The sequence below is a fragment of the Meyerozyma guilliermondii genome, genomic scaffold (assembly GCF_000149425.1).
Source record: "Meyerozyma guilliermondii ATCC 6260 scaffold_7 genomic scaffold, whole genome shotgun sequence".
Lineage (NCBI taxonomy): Eukaryota > Fungi > Ascomycota > Pichiomycetes > Serinales > Debaryomycetaceae > Meyerozyma > Meyerozyma guilliermondii.
This window is the reverse complement of record NW_001809794.1, coordinates 158426-178507: the sequence shown is the minus strand read 5'-3', so window position 1 is coordinate 178507 and position 20082 is coordinate 158426. Positions and strand designations below refer to the sequence as shown.

The 20082-nt window shown below is 43.7% G+C and overlaps 6 protein-coding genes and 3 non-coding genes across 9 annotated transcripts; 4 read left to right on the top strand and 5 right to left on the bottom strand. All coding sequences in view use genetic code 12, as the record gives it.

Annotated features, from left to right (window-relative positions):
• Positions 1–317: 317 nt before the first annotated feature.
• Positions 318–3173, top strand: PGUG_05265 (uncharacterized protein; the record flags this gene model as incomplete). The annotated part of the gene is made up of 1 exon (XM_001482195.1): positions 318–3173. The coding sequence occupies one exon, from the start codon at positions 318–320 to the stop codon at positions 3171–3173; it is 2856 nt and encodes a 951-aa protein (XP_001482245.2).
• A 67-nt stretch (positions 3174–3240) lies between these two features.
• On the bottom strand, positions 3241–5988 carry PGUG_05264 (uncharacterized protein; the record flags this gene model as incomplete). The annotated part of the gene is made up of 1 exon (XM_001482194.1): positions 3241–5988. The coding sequence occupies one exon, from the start codon at positions 5986–5988 to the stop codon at positions 3241–3243; it is 2748 nt and encodes a 915-aa protein (XP_001482244.2).
• Positions 5989–7354: 1366 nt separating this feature from the next.
• PGUG_05263 (uncharacterized protein) lies at positions 7355–8611 on the top strand (the record flags this gene model as incomplete). The annotated part of the gene is made up of 1 exon (XM_001482193.1): positions 7355–8611. One exon carries the CDS (start codon positions 7355–7357, stop codon positions 8609–8611), a length of 1257 nt encoding a protein of 418 aa, XP_001482243.2.
• A 124-nt stretch (positions 8612–8735) lies between these two features.
• Positions 8736–8807, top strand: PGUG_05947. Its single transcript has one exon. It is a non-coding gene; the product is annotated as a tRNA-Asp (tRNA).
• Positions 8808–8911: 104 nt separating this feature from the next.
• BLM3 (Blm3p) lies at positions 8912–15499 on the bottom strand (the record flags this gene model as incomplete). Its single annotated transcript, XM_001482192.1, has 1 exon — positions 8912–15499. One exon carries the CDS (start codon positions 15497–15499, stop codon positions 8912–8914), a length of 6588 nt encoding a protein of 2195 aa, XP_001482242.2.
• Positions 15500–15993: 494 nt separating this feature from the next.
• KRE30 (ATP-binding cassette family ATPase) lies at positions 15994–17823 on the top strand (the record flags this gene model as incomplete). The annotated part of the gene is made up of 1 exon (XM_001482191.1): positions 15994–17823. The coding sequence occupies one exon, from the start codon at positions 15994–15996 to the stop codon at positions 17821–17823; it is 1830 nt and encodes a 609-aa protein (XP_001482241.1).
• Positions 17824–17942: 119 nt separating this feature from the next.
• PGUG_05938 lies at positions 17943–18015 on the bottom strand. The gene has a single exon. It is a non-coding gene; the product is annotated as a tRNA-Ala (tRNA).
• Positions 18016–18200: 185 nt separating this feature from the next.
• PGUG_05937 lies at positions 18201–18274 on the bottom strand. The gene has a single exon. It is a non-coding gene; the product is annotated as a tRNA-Ile (tRNA).
• A 98-nt stretch (positions 18275–18372) lies between these two features.
• PWP1 (rRNA-processing protein) lies at positions 18373–20040 on the bottom strand (the record flags this gene model as incomplete). The annotated part of the gene is made up of 1 exon (XM_001482190.1): positions 18373–20040. One exon carries the CDS (start codon positions 20038–20040, stop codon positions 18373–18375), a length of 1668 nt encoding a protein of 555 aa, XP_001482240.1.
• Positions 20041–20082: the final 42 nt, after the last annotated feature.

Genomic DNA, 20082 nt, shown 5'->3' with positions numbered 1-20082 from the left:
TTCCATTAATAGATACGAAGGTTGTGAGAAGAAAATAAAAACCCGCCCGCATCATGTCGCCAATTAAAATTCCCGATGTGGAAAGATGTAAACACCTGGTTTTCCCATTTAACCCGACATGAGTTTCAAACAAAGACTTCCATTGTCCACACGCCCCAAGTGCTTGCAGGTAGTAAAGCCACCTGTTATTATTCTTATACGGACTGCCTCTTTGTTCTTTTCTCCGTACGTGAGCCAGCAGAAGACTGAAAGATCCCGTCAAAGTTCAGCATTGAAAAACTACAAAATCAATTCAGGGACTTCTTCAACACGGTTCAATGCCAACCCTTGACGATCAAGTATTGAACAGGAGTGGTCGGCACCTTGATGGAGCTTATGATCAAAGAAGAGCACGATCCAGCTCTCCCATCAAAAAGAGAATCACTCGTGTGGATCTTCCTCCCATACCTTATGCCACCGAAGAAGACATCAAATCGGTCTCTTCTGGAGGTTCAAGAGTCAGCGATGAGCTCAAACTCCTTTCAAAGTCTCCGCTATCAAAACGCTTGCATATCAATGCTGCTGGCTCTGGCAGCAAGTATGTGATTCCCATTCCATTTACTCTTCAGTTGCCCCCAAAATTGAGTCCGAGGAACAGAACCCCGGCATCTTCTTGTGCTCTGTCTCCTGAACGCCAAAAGTCCCCCAGTCGTCTCATGTACACTGGGAGTGGATACGAAATGGTTGACTCTGATGACGGTAATAGTTTCCTGGAAGCTCAACTCAACAAGGCTATTGCCATGTCTCCAAAGACACCCACCAAATCTCCAAGTGGTCCCAAGGGAATTTATACCAAACCCAAAAAAGATCTTGACGAAATGAGTGTGATCAATGAGGTTCCCAGCGCTGGAAATTCTCGTGCATCAAGTTTGCATTCAAGGCTTCGTGAGCTTGCTCAGGAAACTCCACCTGCTGTTCCTGCAAAGCCTGTAAAATCCATGAAAACTTCCAAGTCTGGACCAATACATCCGGTTCCTTATCCAATGGACTTGGAAGCAGAGAAGCTTCGCTTCGGTTCAGTAAACCTTCAAAGAAAACCTCCTCCGGCTGCCCAAAATGACCATCAATTGCAAAAGACCACTACAATTGCAAACTTCTCCCAGGTAAGAGACTCTGACAATTCCCCATATAGAGAGCAAATTCGACTTTTCAGCGAAGGGTCGGCTGTCTCTTCCTCAAGGTCCTTCAGCTCCGTTGAAGAGGCTGTTCGTGGTCGACTGGTGTCCGATTTCAGACGAGGGTTTGGCAATTTTCCTAACAAGGACGAAAGTGTGGTGGCAGAATCTGATTCTGAGTCCACTTCTGCATCGTACTCCGAGTCAGAAAATAGCTCCATTACAGCGAGCTCAGCATCTTGGGACTCGCTCCAGAACAGTGTCGATATTACTATTGGTGATGGTAAGTCCATGGTAGCAGAAGAGTCAGCTGAAGATTCTCAAATAGAATCTGAAGGCGAAGATTCATGGACAGACTCCAGTGTGGAAAATGCGTCCGAAACAAATAAGAATACCGTCGTCAATAGCCTTTACTTGTCCAATGTCGACCTTCCAATATCTGTTGAGCGGAAAGCGACACTGGAAAGTGAAAAGCTGAAGAAACCAGACGACGACGTCACCTCACAACCAATCTTGAGCCACGGAAATAATGGCGCAGGAAGAGAGTTCAGCTTTCCGAATAATACCACTAATATCACCAACAGCCCTTCTATAAAGTCCCGCAAGGACCCATATGAGAACAAGTCCACAAAATTCAATTTCTCCACCTCTGCTGGACAGATTGAAATTCCTGATATTGATAACCTTAGTTCCAACTACAATTGGAGTGAGAGTTCTCAATACTTAGCTGTATATCAAGGCACTAAAGAGGACGCTCGAGAAACTAAAGATGAATCAAGTTCCAAGTCAGAGGCTGGACTGCTGGTATTGGAGCCCATAGGATTTCCTAGTCAAGCTGCCAAACAGGTGGTTCAACTTCAATTTCAAAACATGTACCATGGCTCCGATGCTGATTCGGACAGTGGTATGGAATCAATTACCTATTCCGCATACTCAACTACTCCAAAATCTAAATCAACTCCATGTCTTTCGTCAGGAACCCAGAAGTCTCTTCCTCCATTACCTCAAGAAGTTACCGAAACTCAACCACAATTGCAGCCTCCTGTCAACATGAGAGCAATGGGCCACAGACGGGGCCATACCAGATCCAAGTCTGTCGACCTAGACAGTTTGTTCTCAATGAATATGAGAGAATCAGTGAGAACGAACGAGCCTTCAAAATTTGAAAGTGTGAAAGATACTGAAGAAACGGAAAACATTATCGTCAACGAGCCTCCGAAAAAGATCTCCTACGAGGTAGACTTTACAGAGGTCGAGAAGGGTGATGACGAAATGCAGACTCCACATGGATTGGACCGCACATTCACTGAACATCTCAGAAAGACGTTAGGAAAAATGGAGAAGCTTGACTTGAAGGGTAAAGCTACCAATGACATCTATATTCCCCCACGACTGTCTGAGAAAACGGTTCCATCTTTCGAGCGTCAAATGTTCAGGCTCCCTCCAAAGCCAAGATTTGACGACAATTCGTCGAATTCTGCTACCAGCTATCAGTCGAGTAGATCAGCTATTAGCAATGACTCTACTGCTGCTTCAGACACAGAAAGTGTGGTAATAGATTTGACAGAAGACAAATTCGACATATGCACTGTGAAGAGAAATAACTCCACCGCATCTTATATGTCAATCACAGAGAAGACAAAGGAAGGTAAGCCAGTTGAAGTTGTCTTGGTCGACGACGACCAAAAGGATGAGTTGGAGAGTATCTACTCCAAATATCGCAACGACAATTGGTTATTCAGAACCAACTCTACAACCTCATCATCAGCTTCTTTCTCCAGCGGTGCTTCTTTCGACTCGAATGCCAGATCTGAAACAGCCTTGAAGCTCAAACCGAGAGACCAATTAGCGGCAATTGGCCGTCCTCTGATATCTCAGAGATACCAGAAGAGTTTGGCTGTTCCTGGAAGGGAACTTTCAAAATCAAGCAGCCGCTATTCCAATCGTCGTTACTCCAAATTGCAGACCATTCGCCAAGCTGAAGGACAGAATCAACTCCCGATTGTTCAAGAGAAATAGATTTAATACATTAATATTAAAATAGTTGTGCTTAAGGCACATATGCAATTTACTCATTCATTCAAATTCAGCTCTCGTTGGAACGCCTGGGACTATCGGACTCACAGATGGTTCCTAGTAACGAAGGAGTTCTCTCAACGTCGAAATTATCGTCCCTACGCACCGTAAGCTTAAAGGTGGGTCGGTTCGCCAGACTAGACTTTTCAGCTCTTGAAAGAATATCGTCCAATTTTTCCTCGTTGTTCGAAGCTTCTTCATTTTCAGGTTCCTCATTCATGGACACGAAAGACCTCATTGAGCGGGTCGATGGTGCACGGCTTACGCTTCTGCTTCTAGATATATCGAGGTTCAACGAGTTGCTTCGGTAAAACGTTACAGTTTTTCTACCGGTTTCGATCTTATTGTTTGCAAACTTGTAGTCCATCATAACCTTTAAAGGCCTCTTTTTGAATGAGTTGGACCTTAAAAATGCTCCTTCGAGATAATTAGCGCTCAAGTGATTGTTACCACCTTTTTGACTTTCAAAATCATAATCCTCTGGTATCTGGTTAACTTCATCTAAAAGTTCCTCGTCACTATTGCGACGTTCCATTGGGGCATTTTCATCGTCTATGTGAATAGATGGCGCTTCATCATCATGGAAACTCTCGCTCTCGCACCATGAATACCTCTTTCCACTTACCGTCCTCTTGGTTTGAAACAGATTTGGTTCTGTAGTATGCTTCATCTGATTGTTCCTGTTTCTTGTATCTTTTTCCTCGCGGTCAGGTTTCTCCGAATGATTAGACTCTAGAATAGCAAGTCGTTTCATCATGTCGTCTACAGACTCACGCTTGTTCTTAGGAGCCACTTCTTGGCCAATTCCGCTCAAAATGTCCATCATCTGAGTGATTGAGCTTCTCACTTGATGATTGGGCTTCGTGACCTCTGAGTCTTTGCCATTACGACTTCCGCTAGCCTCAAAACTCAAAGACAGGTCGTTCGATTCCTGAACCGAACTGGGCAAGATTCCCAAACCCACATGCTCCAGAGGCTCTGGAGTCTCTTCTCTCAGATTATTGACCTTTGATGAAAGCTCTAAGCGTTTCTTCTGAAAGCTTTCAAACTCTTTCACCTTTTCTTCGAGAGCTGAGTTCAAGCCATGATCGACTGATCCGTGAAATGCACGAATCTTTTTGAGGCTATGATCTTTATTCTCATTGGTTGCAATATTTCTTGCTTTGTCGTGTTCGTTCAGACGTTGGGAGTCGTGCCTATGAATGAACATCTTATTAGCACTGCTCTCCAACCTTTTTCCGTCGGTATCGCTTCGGATACTTCCAAAGCGGTGAAACAAGTTGTTTCCAATTGTAACGCCGTTGATTAATGGTGAATTAAGGTCGAATAGCTCAAGGGAAGGAGAACTTGTTGGTTCGGGGGTAGCCTCGTAAATACTGTGTTGTGAATAGGGTTCATAAGGCAGCTCTAGGTAGTTTTCTAGAATATCCTCACCCAAATCCGAAGCAGATTGAATGTCCAGTTCCTCGAACCCATCGATCGATAAATGATAGCTTTTGTTGTATATGCGACGGCTGTCTTGATTTGAAGATAACGATGCCAGCTTGCGTCTCGAAGTGTCTTTAGCTTCATCATCTTTATGTCGCTCTGCTAGCGGACCCCACAATAGTTCTGAACTGCTATGATTTTTGTAATTTGATTGAAAACTGAAGACAGGAACGGCACTAGGTTCAAGTGCATGAGATTCGATAGGATGACTAGCAGGAGCGTCATCGTCATCAAAGAGCTTGTTATAGTTAACTTCTTCTTCTTCTTCACCACCGGAGTCGAACATGTCTTCGTCGTCCATACCATTATTCTCAAAGTCGTAATCAGAGTAAGCATCGTCTTCAAAGCCAAAGTCTCGTGGGTTCAAAGTGTTCAGGGTTTCGAGATTTGTATGAGGAGTCTTGTAATATTTTACCGAAGTATTTCTGCCACCTCGTTTATCTCTGACAAATGAGAATTGCGATGAGTTGTCAGATACATCGTCATCATCGTCTTCTGTTTCTGCTGATTCATTTTCGTGTGCCTCCTCTGAGGTCAAACTCTGCCTCACAAACTTGGGTGTCAGAAACGATACGCCCTCAGTACGAAAGTTTTCCACGCTATCCACGAGCGAGCTGTTTGAGTCATTCGCAGTTTCCTCATTCATTTGAAGTGGTTGTAGTAGCTGGCCATCCACAGCGTAGCGTGAAGAAGGATCGTTTTTTCCAATGCTACTTGTAAATGGGTCTTGTTTCGAGTTGATCGAGCTTTGCTGCTGCGATACTGAAGTCTTTGAAGTCTTATCGTCGAATAATGAGCCAGATGAAGAAGATATTCGATAGCTGGGACGGCTCTTGCTATCTATATGGTTTCTTGGAATGTAGTCTGATAATGCATCTTCATCGTGTTCTTGGGGCTTGTTTGCAAACCTCGACAAATTGGTGAACGAGGAGTGTCCCTGGACATTGAATTGGTCCTTTTCTGACCGATGCTTAGAAGGTAAAGCAGAAGGTGGTCCCGATTGGATCACATCAGTCAATCGATCTGAAGCAGAAGAGATTGAATTTGTCTTACTGTGGTGTCCCAGCGAGGAAAACAAGTTTCTGATGGGAGTCAATAGCTTTTTGGGTGAACTTCGGGAATGGGTACTCGGTTGGAATGGAGGTGTAAATTGCGGATTGTAGGGGAACTGAGATGAAGTTGGAGTTTTTGCTTGGTTCTGGTTGAAATCATCGGAGATTTCCGAGCTAAATGAGTCATTCTTTCGATGTGATTTGATAAAAGATCGCATTTGGGACCCTAAGTCATGCTAGTGGAGTATTGGTATACCTTGGATCGTGGCTGGTATTCTGAGGCTCTGCGCTGTATGCAGGATCTTTGGGTGGTGATAATGTAACTCTGCAGGATCACCGGTATCTGATAGAAACTGGGATCAAAGGTGTAATGAAAATTGAATTAAAAAGGAATGAACAACAGGGTTTTCAAACCAGTAAATAATGACTTTGGTGTCAATGCAATCTTTTATGTTTTTTTTGCTGATTGTTTAACACATTGCCTCACTAGGCTGTGTTTATAAATCTTGTCACCTATGCAACACTTCTGTAACAAGTGACAATGCCCCTAACACTAGCTATTATTAGATGTTGGTGATGGTGGTCTAGGGCACCAGCCCCGTGCATCACGTGCCTGGCATTCGCGGGTTTTCGAGACTGACTAAGCAATTAACAATCATCAAATTTTCGCAGTGAAAAAAATTCGAGATTCAGAACTCTACTTGTCAGTGATTCATCAATATGCTTATTCCAAGGGAAGAAAGAAAGAAGATCCACCAATACCTCTTTCAAGGTATGTAAACACGTGTGGTTACGCCAGTAACCTTTATCAATTTAAATGTAGCCCGTGTCATTCAAATATGGCATATTGAAAATTGGGCCAATTCCAACTTGAATACTAACTTTCAGAGGGTGTTGTCGTCGCCAAGAAGGACTTCGACCAACCAAAGCACGAAGAAATTGACACCAGAAACTTGTACGTCATCAAGGCTTTGCAATCCTTGACCTCCAAGGGTTACGTTCAGACTCAATTCTCCTGGCAATACTACTACTACACCTTGACCGACGAGGGTGTAGAGTTCTTGAGACATGAGTTGAACATTCCAGAGGGAATCTTGCCTTTGACCAGATTGAAGGGTGCTCCAGCTGAGAGAACTTCTCGTTTCCCATCTCGTGGTGGTCCAAGAGGAGGTGCTGACGGCTACAGAAGAAGAGCTCGTGATTAATTGCGATCTGTAAACTACATACGGTGTGGAATACTCGATATACATACACGATCATAATAAAATATCGATAAAACGGTGTAGACTAGGAAGTGAGGAGGAATTGAAGAAGTTGAAAAAATTGTAGAACCGGTGAAAAAAATAGGATGAAATTTCTAAGTTCTCAAGTTGAAAAAATCGAAAAGGAATCATTTACGATATCTATCGTTGCGTTCCATTTCAATCATGTTTTCTCTTCCCTTTCTCCTCCACAATTGCTCCACAATTCGTACCTCTCGAGTTACCCTTTCTTGCTCGTTTCGTCTCTTTTCCTGCACACATCCCGTCACGGTCGCATCGTATTTTTAGCTCATTTAAAAACGGTCCTCACCATCTAGTCAACATGCCGGTTGACGATCTTCCAATGTATCCCACGCCCCAGCAGGCGGCCTACGTTGTCCATGATAGTCCTCCAAGAAGCTCCAGAAAACATCAACCAATCCAGAAACATTCTAACCATGGATACGCTCCACCACAGCAACAGAGCTCCAATCTGTATCATCATTTACAGCCTCATATTACCCAGAGTGGCTACTCCCAGCAACATTCCCTGCATGCCCCTCCTCCTAGTGCTCCACAGCAACATCAACCTAGTCCTTATCAGCAACCTACTCACTATCTGCACCAACTGGGAGTTCAAAACAATCAACCACAACTGTACTATAGCCAACCGCCAGGTGCGTACTCTCAACAGTATAATACTCCCGCGGCTGCCCCGACTCCGCAACAGCAGTATTATCAATCCCAGCAGGCTCCAGTAGCCCCAAAGGTTTCCAATCCTCCACAACAGGTGTACCAATCCCAGCAAAGATATCATTCTCAGGAGCATATTGCTCCACAACACGGAGCGCCCGTGCAACAGGCTCCTTCTCAGCAGCGATACCAGTCTCTGTCGCAAGCCCAACCGCTGCCCTACTCGTCTTCTGCTCCTCTGTCAAATTCGGGCCACTTGCAAAAGAAGCCGCCAGCAATGGTAAACCGCTCCAAGGAGTCGTTGCCTGATAGTAGTTCTGGTGGCAGGCAGGTTTCGTCGTCGAGACAGAAACTCGAAGTGGAATTGCGTTCTGTGTTCGAAAAGGTTGACATCAATCGTTCAGGACGCATATCCGCAAAGGAACTTTCCATGGCTCTCGTCAACTTTGATCACACCAGATTCCAGGACTCAACCATCGGGCTAATGATTAATTTGTTCAGCTCACCCACAGGCAACGCTGGCTCTCCATCAAACTCATTAACGTTCGACCAGTTTGTGTCCTTGTGGAAGTATTTATCCGCTTATAAAAAGCTCTTCCTTGCTGCTGACTCAAACAAATCTGGAGATATCTCATTCGGAGAGCTTCAAAAAATCATCGAACAGATCGGCTATAATCTCAACATCGATTTGGTTTTACATCTTTTCCAAAAGTTTTCGCAAAAGGGCCGCGAAAACAGTACGGTGAACGGAATATCGGTCGGTAAACTCAAGTTCGATGCATTTATCGAACTCTTGGTTTACTTGAGAAAGTTGACCGATGTATTTAAGAAATACGATAAGGACTTGTCAGGAGTGGCCACCATTGGCTTTCTGGACTTTTTGTTCGAGGTAAGTAATCTCACATAAATGTACACTTTGTCCACTACGACAACATCGTATCAATAGGCCCAAGAGCCAAACTCGATTTTAGTATCAGAGCTCTTGCCATGTACGTTGTGTACGTACATACTTCAAGTTTTACTCGTAAAAGTCCGAGATAGTTTAGTGGCTAGAATTACCGCTTGTCGCGTGGTAGACCGGGGTTCAATTCCCCGTCTCGGAGTTCTTTTTTTTTCAATCAGAGTACGCTTTATCAGAGTAACTGCTTGCTAGTAGGTATACCGTCTACTCATTGTCTTTCGTTATAAATTTCGTTATGAATTTCGTTCAGATATAATAACTTCGCCAAAGAACACCTTCAAGATCTTGGATCTGATCCTCGTTGAAAACCTTACTGTCAACATGCCAAGTATCTTGTCTTGTCTTCTTAAATCGTCCCAAGGTGTCTCTGGATGTTTTACCAACAACCCCAGGAATTCCAGAAGCCTTATTAGCAAGAATTGACAAGACCTTTGGCACCCAAGGAGGTGGAGGTGATTGAAACAGGAAAGCGTGAACTAGTGCGCCCAAGCCTAGGCACGCACCATGAATAGCTACCGTCTCTTCTGTTGTCATTTGCTTGTATCCTGACTTTCTATGCTTTTTCCTAACATCATCAAGCTCCTTTTCGTATTTTGCGCATGAGCTCTTAACTATCTCATCAACCTCCTTCGGTGGAGAAAGATGGATAAGTCCAGCAAAAGTTGATGCTTCAGATTCTCGGACCTCGACGTTTTTGTGATAGAGCAATTCACTTGTCACGGCAATGATTCTATATCTCTGCGACGGAGAAAGCTCGAAAAGATTTTTGAAGAAAAATGTCTCTGTGAACTCGCCCATAATAAAGCACTGAACTGCATTCAAATCTTCCTTGGCGTACAACTCAATAGCCTTGACAATCCGTTCAAGCATGTGGGGAAGGTATTGAATCTGGGAAGCGTGTTTGAAGACAGATATTGGATCAATATCGCCCAATTGACACACCTCTTTCATGTTAATCAAATCCAACAAGAAAGGCATGATATAAGTATCGATGAACTCTTGGTAAAGTGCTGCTACGCTGGTGTTCAAGACTTGTCCCAACCAGGTTAACAAAGTAGTAGCAGCGGCAATGTAAGGCGACTTCAAGATGACTTGTGTTCCTTGACCACGTACCTCTTGTTTCATTTCTCCCACTTCTTTGAATAGTTTTGGAATACGCTCAAACATTACATTGTTCTTCAACCGCTCAAGTAAATATTTGGGACCCTCCTTGTTGCAAAGCTCAATGAACTCTGTTGATGATCCGATTGAGTCGGCAAATGAACCAAAGGATAATACTGCTAATATAGAGCCTGTTTGGTCTCTGATTGCCCGGTATTTGTTCGTAAGGTTATCGAGGCTGGCGCTGAATATTTCCTCACTCATACCAAAGCCCCATGTAACAGCTGCTATATGTGACCTGATATAACTGAGTCTAGTTGCTTCCTTCAAAGCAGAGGCGGAGTCTGGTTGAACTTTAAATTTGACAATCACATCATTGATGAGCGGGAATCTTCTGCAATCAATGTGAGCCGGAATCCACCAGGAAAAAATGTTCCATATTCCTCGAGTATCAGGAGACAAATCATTGTCCAATATGTTGGTCAAAAGCTCGGAGATATGCTTGTCACGCTTCTCACATAATGCTGGGTGCAAAGTTTTTGAACACACTAAGATCCCTGCGATTAGTTCACAGGTAACAATGTGTGTGCTCTTTTCATCTCCAACATAAATCTGCTCTACTAGGGACAACAATTCGTCAAAAGTAAAGTTTTTGGTGTAGCCACATGATATAAGATGGGTAATGGTCGTTGTCACAAACACATCGCTGCCCTGAAATGCAAAATTTGCTTCATTATCTGAGATCCATAGGTTTACTATATTCAAGAACCAGTCTCTCGTCATTCGGCTGCCTAGTTCTCGGAGAGCTTCATCTTCCGATTTGGAAAGATTCATGGAGTAGCTTGCTTTATTCGAAACAGCTACCATAGAGTCTCCCCAGAAGAGCCAACCCGTGTTTGCTTTGTGATCAATAAAGTAGGATGGATGTTCACGCTCTTTCATCTCATTATGCCAGGTTGAACTGTAAGATTGCCCCACTGGTGAGGTGGTAGGGATAATTTTGAAATCCGGGGGTAAGTAATCAAAGTCATAACCATTCATAAGCTTGTGATCTAGCAGTGCCATGACATTCAACTTTGTGACAATCTTTGTTATTCCCCGTAGTGATAAGCGCGATGTAATAGGGTGATCACTTGCGCTTCTTTCCCATAAAATTTGGAGCGCATCCTTATTAATTTCCATTTCCAGGTCAGATTGTAAATCCACTAATAAATGCAAATTCAATGATGACACTTTCCAGTGGGTTGTAGTTTTCTCGCTGGCTATCACGAAATTCTCGAGGCTCTTTAAACGTTCAAAATAGGATTTCCGTTTCCGTTCTTTGGCAAGACATACTGCCTTGATTTCCAAGTCAATGAACTGATCTGGTGGTCTAATTGTATCGATTTGCTCCAAGTCAATTAAGCAAACACTGCTCGGGAGAGATATACCCTCGTGAATTCCCTGATATAGCTTTTGGGCAATTGAATTAACCTCTAGATTACCTACCTCCAACAGGGCAAGTAATACGGAAACAAATTTTTGAAGGTTGTAGTAATCGTTTTGAATTCTGGTTTTTATTCTTTTGATGGCAAAGACTCTCAAGGCACTTTCTACTTTCTTGTAGTCCTTTTTGTGGAGAGCATTTTCCAAATGCTTGAAAATTGAGCGAACTAAAACGTTGTAGGAGCCGTTGAGTCTACCCATGGCATCAACGAGCGTGGCTTGTGCTGGCTTTGCAATTGATGAATAAGTGGATACTGCCAATTTGATCACATCTTCCAACAAAACTTTGTCGAGGTCCGTTTGAGTTCTTGAAGTTGCATGTAAGGCGACCCGTAAGTGGTGGTATGACTCGATTCGACTTCCAAACGCCATTCTTGTGAATGGTTTTCTCACTCTATTGACGTTCTGGAGAGTTTTGAAGTAGCCGTAACTCACACATGCCTCACTGCTGTCGAGTTTCCTTTCCCGACCCAAATCCGAGAACCACATATTCACTGCAAATAAGTAGTGCTTGAATAGCTGGGTGTTGTCAGTAAAGTTCAGATTCAAAAACTTTCCTATGACATGCAAGGCCCGTCCAATTAAAATTCTGATTTTATGCAACTTCAAGTATGATGGGTTGGCTCGCCGGGTTTCAATGTCGTCCCCAAAGTAATATTTGGAGGTATACAACTTTCGCTCTCTGAATGTCAAGGAGGGATTCATGCTAGACATATTCATACCCTCAATAGTTGGAGTCGCCCGGGCCGATTCGTCTGGCGGAGCAGGACTTGTTGAGTGTGACTTTACTCCTGACCGCTCGTCAAACGAAAGAATAGCAGTTTTAGATTCTGGTGTGTCTTCCTCTTTTTCCTTGGGTTCTTCGGCATCAATCATTAAAAAGTCACTCATTTTGTCGACGTCCATGAGATAATTGATGCTGTCGTCGCTGTCCAAGTCTTGCACAATTCGCTCTAAATTTTCATGGAGGTTATCAATTCGAAGCTCCCCCTCCTTGTTTTTTCCCAGTCCAACACCTCTGATTTGTTTTAACAAGTATAATCTTTGTTGAACCGATTGATACAGCAGCTGGCCAAGCTGTGGTATATCTTCATCAAACGATGGGTCCAATAAAAACGAGATTCCACTTAAAGAGTAGCTCAAGTATAAGAAGCAAGTGGTCAATTTGTCTGACATTTGCAACAGCAGACTATGAACCTGTGAAGATGTGGTGTTTTCTCTCATTAATTCCAGTACTTTTTCCAAAACGTGGCTCACATGTGAGCTGAAAGTGTCTATTGCAAAAGTTATCTCTTTCTCGCCCGGGATAAACCAGTCAAAGGTCAAGTTTTCCTTCAGGAAGCGGGAGTTTTCCGTCAGAAAGCCACCCCAACAACTCTCTGACATCCCATGTTCCTCCTGGTATTTTGGTGAGATGAGTCGCTGCTCATTCAACCGTATCTTGGTTGTAGCCTGTAAGAGTTGGTTTAAGAGATATGAGCTCGCAAAAACGGTCGGACCTTTGATGCGTTCCATCAAGTAGAAGGAGAGGTCATTGAGCTCAGTCTGACATTTGAGTACTTGACTGCCAGCATTGCCTATGCACTCGTTTAAAATCAACAAATTCCAGAATAAAACCTGGTCTCTTGGTAAAACATCAAACCCAGTCCGCGTAGAGCCTGCACCATTGTCATCCACTTCGTTCCTAATCTTTTCAATCAACTCTATGCAAAAGTGTTCAAATGCAGTGGGATCTCTCTTGATTATTCCTCCGCAGATTTCAGCCACTATATCACCGATACCTTCAATAGTGTTCTCAAGTGCAAACGTAAAAAAGTCATCTCTAAAACTTTTCAAGATATCGTCCGATATGGCCTCCAAGAGAACGTACATAAACTTTGGCAAAGAACTCTCTAGGGCCTGTTCAAGTCCCGTACTCTTCGATGGGTCTGGCACATTCTCAAGAAGAATGAAAACACGTTGATTGAGTGACTTGAGGAGCAGCTTGAAACTAGATGATGAAGACACCAATGCATTGCGCTCTAAATCGTCGTCAACTTGAAAGGTTTCAAATTCTGTTTCTTGGTATATTCTCTGCTGAAGTGTCTCCAAATGCTGCTGGGTGAATTCAAAGGCCATCGTAGGATCGCCCTCTCCATTCGAGAGGTCATAGAAGGGAACATAATTTGCAAAGCTAGCAAACACATTTAATGTGAGCAACGTCTTCTCTAGGTCATTTGAGTCGATTCCGGGAAGTGCAAGCAGTAACAATCTAGCAACGTGAACTCGAAAAATTGGTGTTGAGGCAAAGTATCTTGCAAGCTCTTCCAAACTGCGAAGCGCAACAACTACTCTATGAGTAGATAATGTACCTTCCAACGATTCATAGATGTCTAATAGAACAAACTCCAACACCTTGGGAGGGTTTAGTTGAGCAATAAGGGATAATGCAGCAAGATAGTCATCAGTAACATTAGGTTTTTTGGACTGTAATCCAATTCGAATTTTGGGAAGAAATATATCGATCATCGTGTCTTTCATTTTCTGAGTGAGTTTCATGTGCTGGGGCAAGTTGTAGAGCAAAGCGTCCTTCTCATTTTCTAAATTGACTCGCTTTTGAAATTGGTATACGAGGGCCAAAATAGTCTTAGAAATTGAACGAGACCATTCGCCACTGTTGGAAGGATGGACGTAACTTTCAATTGCATTACCAAGACTTTCAAGCTGTTCAAAGATACCACCTCTCTCTAGAGCTGCGTCGCCGTTGATGCTGAAAATGATTGCCGATGCAAACCCATGAAAAAACTTTGTCTTTGCAGAGGAGTACTTTTCCTTTCTGATGCTGAGACTGTTGAGAAGTATGTTGAAGATAGTTCTAATCTGGTCATCACTGAACACCTTGCCAGGATTGAGTACGCTTTTGCCATTGGTTATGACGATGTAGTGTTCCATGGCTATAGCCCCAAGTCTCGTTGTCATGTGGGCATCCACGCCAGGACTCTTGTTCATCTTGATCCAGATATAAAACAACAGTGATAAGTAATGGCGAATGTCACGGTCATCTTCAACTTTGTCAGTGAAATTAAGAGGGAGCAAAGCCGTGGCGGAAAGTACAAGTGAAATGTTCGGCATTGAAAAGTGTGATCCCAACTTTTGGAAAATTATAGGGAGGGAAGATGGGTCAAAGAAATTTGATGCTCGTTCAGCCAACCTAAGGAGTTGCTTGTGATCTTTCTTCTCAAAACGCTCTTGCGAAGAATCAACGGAGGGAAAATGGTGGGCGAGCTCGTTGTACATGTCTTCCCATGGTAAGGAGAACTGCTGGGATCGCAAGAATTGGATATCTTTCGTCAACAACTCGAATGTTCGAACGTAGATTTTAAGGCTGATATGCTGTCCCCTCGATAAGCAAACTGCGTAGTAAACACGAGCCAAGTTCATTCTGAGAGACACCGGCATCTCATACTTCATTTTGAGCCACACAAGAAGTTCCTGGGTCCATATGCGAACGCCAACGACGGCCGCTGACTTGGGCGATTTTTTGTGCTGTACGGTATTTTCATGGTCCTTAGCGTCGTCGTTTTCGTTATCGTATTCGTCGTCTTCGTCTTCCTCGTCAAGGCTTTCGCTTGCGGAATCGATATCATCTTGGAAGTAAGTATTGTCCTCTTCATGGTCGGCTTCGGTGCCCTTTTCGGGTCCTCCAGATTCGAAAAGATTGGTCTCAAGAGCAATGTCGATGTCCGAGAACCCACTAACGTCTCGGAGCAGCGCCAAATCCCGAGCACTCACCGACAAACTTCCCTGGATGTCCAACGTCTTAATAGCGATGTACAAATGAGACACAATATGACTGAGAAACTTGGCCTGGTTTTGGGGGTTTTCCACTTCGTATGGAAGAAGCCGAGGGAGGTTCAAAGTTCGTGGGCGACTACGGGCGTAGAATCTGGAATTGGGGTCCAATTGCAATCTGTCGAGCTCGTCTCTGTCAGCAACATAGTCCAAATTATAATGAGACTCCCGGCTGGTTTCAATGGTGCTATAAGATGCTCTTCTAGCACTGGCCCTGGGAGCCCTTTTCTGAGCATTTGGTGTGAAACTACGGTAAGAATCTTCAAAGCTGGCTTGGGGGTTCGAAGCCGAATCGATGGCCGCGGATGCTGCTCTGTCAATTTGGTTCAATTGAGTACCACGAATGGGTATCGGAGTGTTGAGGTTGACCTGATTGGCTTGGTTACCTGCTCCCGTGGAGCGAGTGTCTTTTGCCATCAATGGTATGATTTGTTTTTGGAAACTGGGGTAGATGGCTCGCCACTGTGCGACTGTTACACAAAGAGCGAAACCCCGACAGCGAGAAATGAGAAATGAGAAATGAAAAAGTGCAGAGAAATGGACAACAACAAAATTGCACAGAGTTGGCTATGGGTTATATAGTGTTTCTGTACGTATGAGAGGATTAAGAGCCAATTAAAAACTAAAGGTTAATTTCAGTCGAAAGTTCATTTGCAACCATTGGCTGCAACTAGGTTGCAAATTGCGGCTCGACAGACACTAAAATTCAAACTGAAAAATTGGCTTTCGAAGTTATTGGTCACTTTACCTCTAGTGTCTTCTCTGTTTATCTCGCCGCACTCTTTCCCCGGTACCATTCGCTACTTGCATATGTGTCCCAACAGCAATTCACCAGTGTGTCTGTGCCAAAAAAATTTCTCATCGCAGTGAAAAAAATCCAGGCACATTTGCAACGCTCAAACTAGGTCAAAATGTCTGTTTCCGCTTCCAAAGCTAAAAGAGAACAAAAGCGTGCTGAGAGAGAGGCCAAGAAGGCCGAGAGTGGCAAGACAACAAAGAAGACCAAGAAACAAGCTGCCAAAGACGCCGAAGAAAAGGAAGAAGACGATGAAGCAGCTCAGATTGCCAGACTTAAATTGCAAGCTGATGACGATGGTATTTCCGACAGAGTGGTCACTGGTGTGTTGGAGTCATTGCCCGCTTCCAGAGATGTCAAGTTGTCGTCTGTCAGTTTGTTGTTCCATGGTAAAGTGTTGATCCAGGACTCCACATTGGAGTTGAACTATGGTCGTAGATACGGTTTATTGGGAGAAAATGGATGTGGTAAATCTACATTGTTGAAATCCATTGCTGCCAGAGAGTTCCCCATTCCAGAACACATCGATATTTACTTGTTGAACGAGCCTGCCGAGGCTACTGAATGGTCTGCTCTTGAGTACGTTGTCAGAGAAGCCGAACACGAGTTGAAAAGATTGGAGGATTTGGTTGAGGATATTATTGTAAAGGAGGGACCAGAGGACCCCACATTGGATGGTATCTATGAAAAAATCGACACAATGGACCCATCAACTTTTGAGTCGAGAGCCGCCATTATCTTGACCGGTTTGGGTTTCAACTCGGTGACCATTAAAAAGAAGACTAAAGACATGTCTGGTGGATGGAGAATGCGTGTGGCTTTGGCCAAGGCTCTTTTCGTCAAGCCTACCTTGTTGTTGTTGGACGACCCTACTGCTCACTTGGATTTGGCTGCGTGTGTGTGGTTGGAAGAATACTTGAAGAGATGGGAAAGAACATTGATTTTGGTTTCTCACTCGCAAGATTTCTTGAACGGAGTGTGTACCAACATGATCGACATGAGATTGAAGGGTATCCAATTGTACGGTGGTAACTACGATTCTTACGTCAAGACCAGAGCTGAATTGGAAACTAATCAAATGAAACAATACGCCAAACAACAAGAAGAAATTCAACACATCAAGAAGTTCATTGCTTCCGCTGGTACTTACGCCAACTTGGTCAAGCAAGCTAAATCCAAGCAAAAGATTTTGGATAAAATGGAAGCCGATGGTTTGATTCAACCAGTGGTTCCTGACAAGGTTTTCACCTTCAGATTCCCAGAGGTCGAGAAGTTGCCTCCTCCAGTTTTGGCATTCGACAACATGTCGTTCTCTTACTCCGGCAATCCAGAAGACAACTTGTATGAAAACTTGGACATTGGTATCGATATGGATTCTAGAGTTGCCTTGGTTGGTCCCAATGGTGTGGGTAAGTCAACCTTGTTGAAACTTTTCCAAGGTAAATTACAACCTCAAGCCGGTAGAGTTATCCAGCACACTCACATCAAATTGGGAGTCTACTCTCAACATTCGGCTGATCAGTTAGATTTGACCAAAACTCCATTGGAATTTGTCCGTGACAAGTTCTCCCATATCTCTCAAGATTACCAATACTGGAGATCTCAATTGGGCCGTTACGGTTTGACTGGTGAAGGACAGACCTCCCAGATGGCCACATTATCTGAAGGTCAAAGATCTCGTGTTGTCTTTGCATTGTTGGCATTGGAATCTCCCAACTTGATTTTGTTGGATGAGCCTACTAACGGTTTGGATTTGACTACGATCGATTCCTTAGCAGAGGCCATTAACTCATTTAATGGAGGTGTGGTTGTTGTGTCGCATGATTTCAGATTGTTGGATAAAGTCGCTAAGGATATTTTCGTGATCGAAAACAAGACTGCAACAAGATGGGAAGGAGGCATTCTTGACTACAAGAAGAAATTGGCATCCAATGTTGTGCTTTGATTGTAAGTTCATTTATAGTGTATTTTTATCCATTTTAGCTTGAAATAACTCGACGTTATAGATTAGAATAAGATATTAGATATTTTAGTGGTATCTTGCAGAAAAGTTGCAAAAAAGAATGGACGAGTCCGGAGTCGAACCGGAGACCTTTCGCATGCTAAGCGAACGCGCTACCAACTACGCCACACGCCCTTTTGTATGGGTGTCTTGAAGAGCCAGTAACTATACGAATCGGAATTGCACTTTCACGAAGACGATACCGGAATATAATGACCAAGAAAGTTGTGAAGTATGGGTAAACATATAAAAGTCATACACGATCTTATTGGAGCGAGCACCGGCAAATCGCCAAAAATGAAAGGTTGAATAAAAATAAATGGTCCCTGGCGGGATCGAACCGCCGATCTTGGCGTTATTAGCACCACGCCTTAACCAACTGGGCCAAGGGACCTTTTCTGTATGTTTTCCTTTCCTGACTTGTTAAGAGCAGGTTGCAGCAATGGGCCCCTAGAGTTAATGATTATTGGTGGTTATATATTATACATGCAATTACTCTTCTTCGTCAACTTCCTCCTCTGAATCAGACTCATCATCAAGCCCGCCTGCATCAACAGTCATAATCGTTTCCTCTTTGGTTTCACCTGTATACTTTCTTGCAATTCTTGAAGCTCTTCCTTGCTCTTTTGCAGCTTCTCTAGCTCTCGTACGCAAGTCTTTCAACTCGTCGCGGAAGCTGCCTCGAACAGTTCTATTGGACAAAACATCCCATACCTTCAATGCTCCGCTAACACCACCAACGCATAAATGACCAGAGACTTCGATGTCAGGAGCAAATGAAGATGTCAAGACATTTCCAAGACCAAAATCTCTCGACAACACCATTGAGGGACCAGACTCGGTAGTTGGTGATTTCCAGAGCTTGACAACTTTCTCTCCCATTGCGGAAGTAGCTAACATTCCGTGGATATTCTTATTTACAGATAATGAAGAAATGCCTGCATCATGAGCATGCAAAGTCCAAAGTGGTTTTTCTGCGACTCTGATGTCAAAGCAGTAGACGTTTCCGCTATCGGTACCTCCGTAGAAAATCTCGGGAGTAGCGCCCCAAGCGACATTCTCAACCTCTTCGCCTTGACCCACTTTATAGTTTCTTGAAATTTTACTCTCATCCGATATTCTCACATCCGAAACAGCACAAGTGCCGTCGTATCCTCCGGTAAGTAAGATAGAGGCCTCTTGCGAATGCCATTGTGAAGACGAAACAGTGTTGTTGGAATGGATAGAGTTGAAGGACCTCACTGCTGTGCCGTGGTTCAAATCCCACAACTTGATAGTTTTATCGGCCGAAGTCGAAGCCAAGACTGAGCGTTGGTTCTGGTTGTGTGCTAAGGAAAGCACAGCATCGGTATGATGTGTGGTTGTATGCTGAGACTTCTTCTTCTTCTTTTTGTTCTTTTTCTTAATTCCTGCAAGCGAGTTAGCTTCCGGTTCTCCCAAAATCATGTCAGGAAATGCCTTGTCAATGCAGTCCAAGTTCCATATTTCAATCTGAGGGTCAAATGTTCCAATGGCTGCAAAGTTACCAATCTTATCACTGGCATCCGGTCTGAAATTAATCCACTCAACACACAATGGAAATGCTGGAAGCATCAAGTCGTGATGCACATACAAACTTGACTCTCTCACCAAGCCCTTGGCCACGTCTTGGTCAAATTTGTCTTCTTCTTCCTCGGTAGCACCCTCTGGTGCGCCTGCTCCATCGTCGTAAATGTACACATCGAGATACGAAATATCGTCCTCGGTTCTCGTGGCAAGAACCAAGTTGTCTGTGGGGTAGATTTGTGATTCCTGTTTTTCTTCTTGCATGTCTTCCTCGGTAGGCAATGTCAAGTATGTTCCATCTTCACCGTTGTCTTGAATAGTGGCATCCATTCCGGGAAACATGGTGGCTGCCTCGGACTCTCCTTCTTCTTCATCGTAGTTCTCCAAGTCATACTCCTTCAAATCATCGTCTATATCGATTTGGGAGCCCAACTTGGCTTGTTTTTTGGATACTTGTTCGGCGGAATCGTCTTCTTCATCGCCGTTTTCCGTGGCTTCCTCCAATTGAAGTTTTGCCATTGCAGTGATTCTCTCCATTTCCGAGTCATCGAGTTCGTACTTTTCGGGAAATTCAGAAGCAAATCCACGCGGGACCCATCCGCTAGCAGATATCATTGTTTCTTAACTAGAATTGGCATCGCGATGAGCTGAAATTTT